The sequence below is a fragment of the Antennarius striatus genome, chromosome 9, assembly GCF_040054535.1.
Source record: "Antennarius striatus isolate MH-2024 chromosome 9, ASM4005453v1, whole genome shotgun sequence".
In the NCBI taxonomy this organism is placed as follows: Eukaryota; Metazoa; Chordata; class Actinopteri; order Lophiiformes; family Antennariidae; genus Antennarius; species Antennarius striatus.
In genome coordinates, this window is record NC_090784.1 from 11,582,491 (window position 1) to 11,594,715 (window position 12,225).

General features: G+C 39.2%; 1 protein-coding gene across 1 annotated transcript; it reads left to right on the forward strand.

The window, feature by feature from the left end:
- Positions 1-9,509: 9,509 nt before the first annotated feature.
- LOC137601581 (transmembrane protein 158) lies at positions 9,510-11,897 on the forward strand. The gene has a single exon (XM_068323834.1). The coding sequence runs from the start codon at positions 10,674-10,676 to the stop codon at positions 11,373-11,375; it is 702 nt and encodes a 233-aa protein (XP_068179935.1). The 5' UTR covers positions 9,510-10,673; the 3' UTR covers positions 11,376-11,897.
- The last annotated feature ends 328 nt before the right edge of the window (positions 11,898-12,225 follow it).

The window sequence follows — 12,225 nt, forward strand, 5'->3', positions numbered from 1 at the left end:
CCCTCCTGGGACGGCCAGGCGTGCAGTAGATATGGTTTGTACAGAATAGATCAACACTGGTAGAAGTGGATGTCAAAACAGCAAGTTAAGTCGACTGACGCAACTGATGGCCAGAATCAATGCAGTTTTGTAGTTTGTATGGAGAAGAATTGCAGAAAGGAGAGTTCCCATCTGGGAACATCCGAGATCCATGGCAACAACAACGACAAGAGCCCTGCAGGACCACAGCTCACTGCTCTGTGAAACCAGAGAGAACAGGAAAGGGCAAGTACTCTGGGAGGAGTCAAAACCACTATGATCAATTAATGGGACATGAATGCAAGTTAAAGAAAGAGAGGGACCCTGAGTATCATGTCCCTAACACAATAAGCCTGTAGCAGCATGGCTATGGGATGGATCGAAGTGTAAGCCATTGCCAATCCTAACTATGGATTTTATCAAAGAGGGAAGTTTTAAGTTTGCTCTTAAATGAAGAAAGGGACTGAAAGTGGGAAATGGTTCAGCAGGAGAGTGAAGGCTCTGTTGTCCAGTCTATTTTCAGAGACCGAGTTGCTTTGTGAGTGAGGTACGCTAGATCAATAATAATATGAGATAATGGTGATTGATCATTAATGACTTTGAGAGTGAAGCCAAAGATTTTACTTATTTACTTATTTACTTTAATTATTAATGCACATCATTTATTTTTTGCATTTAAAGATGGGATTCAATACAAATCAACGTCTCAAATGAAGGGGAACTGCTATAATGAGACAAATGAAAAAACTCCAGCACGATTTCTTTGACGCCAGCTTCCAACATAAGGTTTGTTTGCTGACTGAAGGAACACCTCCACTCACTCCTGTGTTCATCACTAAACCCAGAGGCTCTGAGGGGTATGATATGGGAGCAGTGTCTCATCAGAACCCCTTTTTTACAAGCTCACACATTTCTGTTTTGTAGAATTGTAGGAATCTGACATGAAAAAAGGGTGGTGTTTCATCAGCTTGAGATAGTTCTCTGTCAGGCATCATGGAGTTAAAGCCAGAGCTCTGTTCTATTGTGCTGACGTAATTCAGAGTTAAATAAGCACCTCCTCCCAGAGCACAACAGGACAGGATGTGATTAAAGAGGTGAAATGAGAGAGGGAAATGGGTTTTTGACACATCTGAGATGTTATCTCCTTCCTTATGTTTACACTATTCCTCATACAGTATTACAATATCATTGTTTCATAATTTCATCAATATCATTATTTCATTATTTCATCAAAAGTTGGAATTTCAGAAAACATAAAACGTGGATACAAAGCGATAGCTTGTTGTTCCAGCACAATTTCTTTACTGTATTTCTATATTTCTATATTTATTTATTTGGGGGGGGGGGGGTTACAAAGCAAGGAAAGTATATGGAGGAAATGATCATGGTATAAGTAAATTAAATTAATCACTTTTTTGATCATTGCACATTTAGGTAATGAGTTGTTTAGATTGAAGATGAGTGAACAAGAGCAGATCCTAATTAGAGGGAAAACATACGTTTTCATTCACGAAAAAGGTTATCTGAGAAACATGGAGGGTCCCAGTAAACAAGGTCACAATGATTTTAGTATTATACTTTCAGTGGGAGCACATTTTTGTGAATAAAACTAAAATATTTATGACTTCATTGTGAATGATCAAAGAGTATGGAAAAAAATCTGTCAGTATTTATTGTGATATATGTCATACTATATCGCCCAGTTGCGTCTCTGTGTTAATCATGTACAAAAGTATGTTGACTATGAAACTACAGATTGGTGCACAGTGTGCATTATCACCTGTTTCCAACTGTTAAAAACAACTAAAACAACAACACACAGGAAACCGAACAACACTCTGAGGCAACATGAGGCAAATTTATTTATAAGTCACTATACAAGCAATTCAAAGTGTTCATGCAATTCAAAGTTTCACAGAGGCAGAGACTGAATTAAAGATAAGACATTAAGAACATTAGAAACTAAATAATACATTAAGATCATGAAAGGCCATTGAGAGCCAGACATTTGACTGCAGTATAATTGCAAATAAAACTCACTAAAAAATAAAATGCAGAAACAAACCAATAAATAATGACTCAGTTAAGAGCAAAACATTACAATAAGAAAAATTTGTTATTTAAGGAAACGCTGCAGTGAGTAGAAATGTTTCAAGACCTTATTTAAATGAGTGAACTTGTTGGGCTGTCTACAGGTACAGTTATAAACTGATTGTACTTATAGTATATCACATTTAATGACTGACAGATCAATGTGGCCCTCATATATGACTCCTTAATATAAAATCTCCTCCTAGAATTTAGAATCATATTGGAATATTATTATTTATAGATCATTTTTATTTATTCTTGTAATGTTTCACTAATAGTGGTTTTCTTTGGGATGTGGCTTTTGGGAAGTAACATTTGATGAGGTATCAGATTTATCATGAAACTGAATCAACAGTTTTCTTCTACAATTTTTATCAATTTAATCAACTACAATGTGATTATAGTCGCAAGTCTGTTGCAGGGTTGTTTGTTATCATACGGTAGAATATAGGCTGTCCTGGATCGGCAGAGGTGGAATAACATATGATAAGTTCAGGCTCCGATATGTGACAGATTTTATGAAGATATCATTGCTTAAATTTGTCAAGCATTGCTGGTATTATATCAATATCCATGAAGATCCCTTATTATGAAATAGTAAAGAATCATTTCTATAAAATCAAGGTGATGATCTGGATCATCACCAATATGTAATGGATTGTATCCATACCCTACCACTCAGAAAATAAATAACCAAAACCCAATTATATCTTTTTGTGCAAATGGGAAAATGAACATTACCTCTGAAGGTCAAGTTCTTTATTCATTTTGTGTCCTAACATTTTTGAGTTGACATGAATATACTCAAAGGGTCTCCACAGCACAACAAAACACTAAAGTCTCATGATCAGATACCCTTAAATCTGCTCCAGGTCTACTCCTTTGAAAATAAAGTTCCTTTAACAATGTGATGTACAGTCAAAAATGATGAGGCTCATATAACAGGAGCAGATGGAGACTGGATGTCCCCAGGGAATGTCGAAGTGAACTAAAACTGTTCATTGCTGGAAATCTGTGGAGAAACACAACACTGAGCTAAGAGATGGGATCGATTTTGGGAAAGTCTCATCCATGTTCTAATTGCCAGATTCGTCTCAGCTTTCTTCCGTTTTATATTCCACTCCAATTAATGGTGTAAGAAACTGCATGGCATCATTCCTAAATTTAATGGTTAAGTTTTGTAATGACTCATTCTTACTTGCATGGAATTTGGGCTTTTTGACAACTATTTTGCCTATAAGTCTCAGGTAAAAGCCTCTGGTGCTCTTCCAGTAAATCTTTTTTGAAAGCAACCAATCATCTTCTTTTTACACCCTTATCTGCTTCCCGTTCTCACCATGACAAAAAACCTATAGTAATCTATGGATAATGCTAAAATGATTGTTCTTTGAGGGAACACAATATTCCCACGACCACCTACATATTCCATGCATACAGAGATTCACCCTGAACACTTGGATGGGGATAATCTCCTCAAACACACCAACTGTACCGACATAAATACAGTCAGCACCAACGTACATCATCGCTGCACTCTTAAATTCTAAGTGATCTTAAGGCGGTCTTATTATGATAGTTTCTTAACTTAGAAAACGGTATAACATACTTTGCTTTGTTGTATCAAGCCTATCTTGATAGAACGGAGTGGTAGCTCCACAGAGGAAAGATGCTGCTACTTTCAGTTAATCAGTGATGCAAATGTAATGGGGCTGCCAAAGTAGTATAGGTTTAAATATAAATACCTCTCTCTACAACATCCAGTATATGCGTGTTGAATAACTTCATTAATCTAACACAAGAGCCTAACCATAGAAACAGGTCTACCTGTTCTTGAAACATGCAAGTTGGTCAGTGAGTCCGTGGGCCTTCTTAAGATTACGTTAAGAGACCACCATGAGCTGCTGAAGAAGAAATTGCAGATCTCACACCAACTCTCCGTTTAAAGGGTTGTGTCTTCCCGGTACAGATAGGTCTTACCAGAGCTGCTCCCACAAAGCATTTTGCAGCTGGAGGGCGAGGCCATTTGCCTAGCTGTAGCTACCTGTATTTGTACAGGATCTGCCCTGTTCCCATCAGAGCCATCACGGCAGAGAAGCCCCACTGTTAGACGAAGCCCAAAAGGAAAACTACAGCACTCCAAAACTCATCTACATGTGACAGTGGACATCAAGCCATTTTTAAACTGCTGAGCACATTTGGTGTGTTTTACAAGATTAGCCACATCATGTGTCAATTGGAGATGGATGCTCTGTATACAGTATAAGGAATATATAACTAGAGGACACCTTCTCTTTCCCTGTATTGGGGGAAGATTGCTTTTCACTGGCAGAGAATCACATGGTAGAAAAAAGATGAGGGTGACTTGTTCAAGATGACTTTTATGTGGATGAGCATGTGGTTTACAATCGACATCTGCCTCAATGAGAAGCCACAGAGAACCAATCTCACACATCTCAGCTGAAGAAAGCAGCAAGGAACATGCCGAAAGATATCTATAACCCTCTGACTATAGTTCAGAGAGTCTGATGGGTGTGATGTTATTTCCAGGGCTTATTTCACATTGACAACCCCATGTGTTCTACACTTATCTATTCTCATTAAAGATTGAAGGCCTCAGATAAAAATATGGTACAGAGGAGTGAGGAGTTCACGGTAACCTAAAGAATCTGAAATCTCCTTCTGCATCACTCTGCATTATAAGCTTTCCTGCTGGAATTTTCTGAACTCATGACAAGCTGTTCTACAAATAAATCCGCATTTCTGTGCAGCTGTCTATCTACTTGGCCAGATTTCAGAGAAACTGCTTGACAATTGATGTGACTAATTAGTGTTCATCTCATCAGATCTGTAGATCCTCTGAGGTCTTGTGGATGCACTCAGATGAGCTGTAATATATTTGGCGAGTATGATTAAGAAAGGAATACAATGAATTTAAAATTGTTAGCTCATTAAGAAATGGTACTCCTGTTTGTGCTCAATCGAATTTTAACTGATCTTTCATAGAACAAAACAATGAGAAAGAGAGGGTAATGTTATATTATTGTAGTAAGTGGGATGTATTGAATCGAGGAGAGAAGAATGTAGAGTAATTGAGATGAATTAAGTACATTTCAGGTCTAGTACAGCAGCACAATTGTCAAGTAAATACAGTTAACATTTTCTGTTGTTTTAAACACACACACACACATATGCAGTATATATATATATATATATATATATATATATATATATATATATATATATATATATATATATATATATATATATATATATATATATATATATATATATAGTTTTAGTCCATTGCAATTTAGGAAGTGAACACTTTTAAAAATGCTGCATTTATTTGATATAGGGTGAAACAGTTTATTTATTTCACAAGAACAGTCTTCAGTAACAGTTCTGGAACATATTAATAGCAATTAAACTTAGCATTTATTAAGTAAGATAAACAATTTCTCCCAAATATTTTAGAAGAATTTAATATATCCTGTCTGCTTCACTACTGTATTATGATATACATTATGTATGTTGAGTTATCATGAATTAAACTAAATAGTATCATTGAGAAGAATCCACAATAAATAAAGAGTATTGTAAAATTACACAGTGATTTATTTTTCTTATTGTCTTTAATTTTTAATACTAAGGTACATTATCATCTAATCTGTACTTTTACTCAAACATAATCCAATTTGGTAGTTTTGTTATAAACTGTATGCAGTATATTACAATAATTAAAATTTTACTTCCATGTTGTTGGGTGTCACAGGATGCTTATCAAAATACATTCTTGACTTCTACTCCCTTTGGTCATGCATCAAAAATTCTGCATTGCCCATTGCCCACTCTTATAGTTGTTCCAGTCTATTGAATGCGAACAACTTCAAACTCCATGTACCATGGATGCTGAGAAAGATCTGAATAGCTAGATGACCATTCTCAGACTATGTGCTTCTTAAAATAAAGAAGGAATGCTTCGTCTACTGTACTGAAGTCACACTATGAATGCAGCACTTTCTCAAAATGGAGCACTTGTGCTCCACTGCTAACCATATTTCATTGTTTGTCTGCAGCTTTGGTCACTTGGGCAGATTCCAGGTTTCTTCAGAGGAGATTTGAACAAGGATGTGAAGCTCTGTCCCACAAGCTTGTTACCAAGATATGTGGCTGTTTTGGTATTCTCGACACTGATACTCAATATAATAATAATAAAGATGATGAATTTATAGTTTTTATCATCTAAATGGATGCTGTTTCCTGGACATCCAGTGTTCGTCCACGTCCTGGTGAAGTCACCGCTTCGTTCAAAATGACGACGAGGATGCAAGAACGCAATTTCAAATCTCTAATTAAGTCGGTTGTCTGTTTGAGCCGATCGGTCAGACTAATGATGTCTGATCCGGCACAGAGTTGCTAAAGGCCAGCCAGGAGCCACTAACAGGTCCTCTTCTTACTTTCCTGAATAAAGAACCACATTCTGAGCAAATAAATCTTTCATGTATTCTCCGAAGGAAGAAGAGACTTTTATCTTAATCCTATTTGCATTTTTGTCACTAAAGCAATTTACATTTTTATGGCATAATTAATGAAGAAGAAAGTCATTTACATTTTCTTGCTCTCCACTACATTGTCTGGAGTATATCAGATGCACAGGGACCAGCTTTTGGAAACATGTGGGAGTGTTTGCGAGTACTGTAGAGATATCAGAGTATACAGAAAGAGAACCAAACTGCTGCATGCAATTGTTGCGATGCAAAATTGTGGAGAAGAATACAATACAAAAGGTTTGAGGCTTTTAGGTGCAAATTGAGGCCAAAGCATCTTTCTCTTGAGCTGGCCCTTACATCAAATACAATCAAGCAAATCTCAAGAGCAGATTATACCATTCAAACAGCACAGAAAAAAATTATTCATACAAGTAGCATTTGTATTCCTTACTCTGAAAGATGAAATAGAATAATTCAAGGTTTTGCCTCTGGTCAATGGCCCAGTTCTGTCTTTTCTGATGCATTATGCAGACAGTATAGATTATATTTACAAAAGACATAATTAACTTGTTCAAAAGATGCATGGAAAGTTAAGTGATAGACAAGTGGGATCTATGATAAAAAGATACAATCATCAGGAGGAGGGAGCTTTGTAGTAAATGCTTTCTCTTTATTGTCAGTCAGTCAGTCATCTTCAGATTACCACCGCTATATCCACCGCAGCGGGTCACGGGGAGCCGGAGCCTATCTCGGCGGCATAGGGCGTGAGGCGGGGGACACTCCAGGCACGACGCCAGTGCACCGCGGCTCTTTATTGTTTTTTTTTTTAAAAGAAAAAGATCAACTGACTCTTTTTTCCCTTTATTTTTATATTTATCTTTACCTGGCTGGCTGAGAACCTTCACAGATCTTTCAACGTATATTTTAGCCTACCATATATTTTGCACAATTTTAGGTTAGCAAAGCATTTTCTGAGAGAAATGATTTGTATAAAAATTAGTATGTACTGTAATCTCAGATTGAGGACTGTCAGAGGGTCACGTTTATTTAATTGCATATCCCCTTGAAGTGTGTCATTTCTTTTTGGAGGTTTCACAGCAGATAATACAATCATTACCTAATAAAACAAAACAAAAAATGCACCTGGGACACACAAAACTCAAGATCTAAGATTAGAGGATCAAAAGCAATAAAACTCTGGGGGTTAGCCAAAAAGTCCAGTATTGCATAAGTAACAGAAATGACACATCAGATACTGACAGACTCCAACAGAATGGAAATGTCAATGTAATTATTTAGGAAGCAAGTTTGGTCTCTAAGCTCAGCTTGTCTTCAGCCAACACTGGCTTGCTCTGAGCACAGCTTGAAAGCCCACTTGCCAAAATGGATCAGGTGTCCTGCTACAAGTGCTAATATTTGAAGTTTTATTACAACTCTGCTCAATTCAGATGAACTGCATCTGTGTCCCCAGCTGTAACTATAATCAGATTTTCTGTGTGTGATAAAACAAAAAAAAACAGAGGGATGGGAGGGGTTGATGTAGTAATTGTGTTCTCTTCAGCATCGGTAACAGCAGCCAGGTGAATGCAGAAAAACCCTGATGCTACTCCACAGTGGAAGCACATATTTATTGATGTGTCTGGCCGTCCAAGAGTGCACAGCATGACTGAGAGAAGCAAACACCAAGATATAGAACACTCTGAGAGCACAGAGCAGATGGACAAACACGCAAATATTTTATGTACTTTATCCAAAGCCCATGGGTAGAAAACCAAAGAAAACAAAGTGGTTTAAATATGTTACCTTCTCATCAACACAAGCACAAAGTCAGAGCAAAGACCTAAGCACTCCCAGGATGCTGCATTGACCCAAGCTGGAATTTTAAAAGTGATTAACTGTATTAATGTTGACAAAATAATTTGTGCACTCCATTTTCTCTCATTTAACTTTCTCCACTTCAATTCAAATTACATGGAACCATTTCTTTTGATCCTTGAGGGTACTGAAGGTTCTGATTTGTCATTGCATAGAATAAAGATCAGACATAAAAATGATACCTATTTCTCTACTGTACTTCCCTCTGTTATCATAGAAACTAGTTGTGTATATACCGCAGAGAAGAATCCATTTTAAGATTAACTAAAAGAAGGTAAATACAAATGGAAGGAAGCATTTTCAAGGAGTGCAGCTGCCAAAACCTCCACATTTGGCAGCTGTACTCCTTGGGCTGCTGAAACACATCATGCTGAGGAAGTGAGCAGCAGTTGCTTTATGTCTCATCACTGTTGGTCAAGTTACTCTTTGGAGAAGCACTTAAATGCGTTAAAATTCATTGCGGCTGTCATAGGGTTGTTATAATAGTGGCCCATGACAATCTCTGATAAGATTCAAACGTTAACCTTCCTGCATGATGCAGACTAACTTCAATAGATTACAACATGCGGCTTATTACATCTTCAGAGACACCAAAGTCTAATTAGAGTCAAATAAAAATGTACAAAGACACAATTTTACAATCAATTTCTTTATAGCTCAAGGCTCATCACACTGTAGAAACTGAGTTCCTGTTCTGTGTAGCCCAACTTCTCTGTGACACAGTTTTGGGGTCCAGATAGCGGCTAGCAGTTGGGGATTGGTTGTAATGATTTTATTTTAGCATATTTAAATTTCCACTAAGTTAACATTATGAATACAAATATAAAAGATTCAATATATCCTTTCCAGAGTTCTATTCCTGCAGTGAAGAGAATTTTATGCAGCATTTTGACTTTAATGATGGTACAAGCTCCTTTGTTTCAGGTACATGAGGAAGGTGAGTTCTCTTCAGTAGACATTCTGAAGCCAGCAGGCTCAAGGACAGGTTCTTTCACCACGCGGTCAGGAGGCTCAACTCCCTCCCTGCTCTGCCCCCTGCCACAGCTCTGAATTCTACCCACACCCTGCTCTGCCCCCTCCCCAGCACCTGACCACCTATCTCTCCCTCCCCCAGTCAACTCAGGGACTGCGCATACGTCACTTCCCCTTTGAGATTAGAGTGTATAGAGATGTTAACCACCACTTGTGTTTCGTCTTATACTTCGTGCTGTACTGTCTGATGTACTATCTGTGTTGTCCTGCCTGTGTTGTACTGCCTGTGTTGTACTGCCTGTGTTGTACTGCCTGTGTTGTACTGCCTGTGTTGTACTGCCTGTGTTGTACTGCCTGTGTTGTACTGCCTGTGTTGTCCTGTCTGTGTTGTACTGCCTGTGTTGTACTGTCTGTGTGGTACTGCCTGTGTTGTCCTGTCTGTGTTGTACTGCCTGTGTTGTACTGCCTGTGTTGTCCTGCCTGTGTTGTACTACCTGTTGTACTGTCTGTATTGTACTGCCTGTTGTACTGTCTACCGTGGGTCAGAAAGGACTGCAATTTCATCTGTGCTGTATGTTGTGCATATATGGTGCATTTGACAATAAAGCTGACCTTGACTTTCATACTGTACATGTGAGATGTGGATGTTTTGGCGAACATCACCTGCTAAGATCCAAAAGAAGACTAGGTGTAGTTTGCTTTTGTGTGGCCCCTAGTTTTGCTGTTTTCATTCCAGGGAGAAGTCTGATTCAGATAAACACAGAGAACCATTGTAAGACTAGAATTTGTTCTCAAATCTCCTAGTTGCAATTATTTTCATTGCCAAAGTTTCGTGGAGCTCAGAAGCTAGAAGCTGCGTTATGAACTGTGCGCCTTCGTACCTGCACCTTGGCTCCTTGCGCGTCACGCCTGCTGCACGTTTTGACTCCTGAAGTGACAGAAGTGTGACAGGAGGCTGCTCACGCTGCTTCTCCTGCGATTACAGGGCGCATTTGGCGAACAGAAAAAAAAATGAAATACCCAAAGGGAGGGGCGATGCGCGCTTGTGACAGGCTTTGGACGTTTTTCATGTATACCAATCGGACAGGGGATTGTATCTCTTCATAGGGTGATGCTTTTATAGAAAGGGGGGAAAAAAGAAACCCCGACGATTGGCGTTTTCAAACATCGTCCGTCGTGTGCGGATCGCCTCAGCACCATGCGAGCGGGAGAGACGCGCCCTGTGCCATGCTGAACGACTCTCCGTCCCTCCTGCTGGCTCTGACCGCGGTGGCCGGACTCCTCCAGCGATGCCAGGGCTGGAGCGACGAAGATCTTCTCCTGCCGCCCATCAACTCCTCCAACAGGTTCATGGCCAACCTGGAGGTGGACGTGCGCTTCTCCAAGAGGTCCGTGGATGAGAGCGAAGCCTCGCCCGACACCACCTCCCTGCAGACCCTGTACCAGTGCAACGTGAGCGTTCAGAGACTCCTGCCCACGTCGCTGGTGGCCCGCTGGGACAGCAGCTTCGGGTTCCAGTGTGATGTTCTCATCTACACCACCAACAACCATGGAAGGGCTTTTTTCTCCGCGTCTTTCAACAGAGCGATCTCTCCCGTCGTCATCGAGCACCTCGGGGTGACCGGGGGTCAGCAGGAGTTGCGGCTGTGCGTGGGCTGCGGGATGTCCCGCTATCGGAGGTTCGGACAGGGCAGGGCCAGGGGCCAGCAGACCGGGGACCAGGCGACTTTCTGCTGCGTGGATTTTAGCCTCGACGAGCTGAAGGGAGATAAAAGTTGGAGGCTGAACAGAAAGCCGATCGAGTCGACACTTGTGGCTTGTTTCATGACTTTGGTGATCATTGTGTGGAGTGTTGCTGCTCTCATATGGCCAGTCCCGATCATTGCGGGGTTTCTGCCTAATGGGATGGAGCAGAGGAGACCGAGATAATCTAAATTACCTTTATTATCATCAGCCTGTGCTGCCTATACTATAATTGTAGCCATTTAACCTTTCACCTTATGATGGTGGGACTTTGGAGGACTTCTATTATTAGTCTTTTTAGACCTCCTCCCCCATTAAGACCAGAAAGGTAAACTATGGTGAAGACACTAGTGTTAGTAATCTGTTCTGGGACCAACACCAATGTGTTTTATATACCCTTGTAGGCCTTCCTATAGATTATGTGTCAACTGTGCAAATTTATCTCTTTAAGCAGTGTTTGTAGAATTTTTAATCTTTCTAGAGAGGTGTTGCCTTATCCGATGTGTTGGACTTTTGCACTGAAAACTTTAAAATGTGCCGTCAAATATATATATAACCCTTAGCGTAGTCACATTCAAAGTAAATGTACAAGTTGTTTTTTTTTCCAAATAAATTCTGATAATAGATGTTGTTTATGAATTAAAGAGTTTCAATATTTATACTGTTATATTTATAATGTCAAGATCAATATGCGTGCTTATTTGTATTCATGTTCAAACAGTTTAACTTACAATAAAATTGATTAGAGGTTATATTCTCCTATCTGTTCTATCTGTTGCAGCCCCAAATCAGTCTTGTTAACAATTATTTCAAGTGAACACAACATGTGATTGAGAAGCTGTTGACATTCCATTAGATTTAACCAAACTAACACAACAATCCTCCAATAACCATTTCACAATGGTTTTAATACCGAGGTGTGGACTATTGTGTGGCGTATACAAAGAGGCTTTTATGAATTGTGTTCAAAATAGTAGTCTTTACAGAAAAATATCATTGAACAGTACTACAAATTCCTGCCTCCAAACTGAGTTTC

Bases quoted from the DNA above. Each gene is read 5' to 3' on its own strand.
- LOC137601581 (XM_068323834.1), top strand. From the start codon at position 10,674: ATGCTGAACGACTCTCCGTCCCTCCTGCTGGCTCTGACCGCGGTGGCC.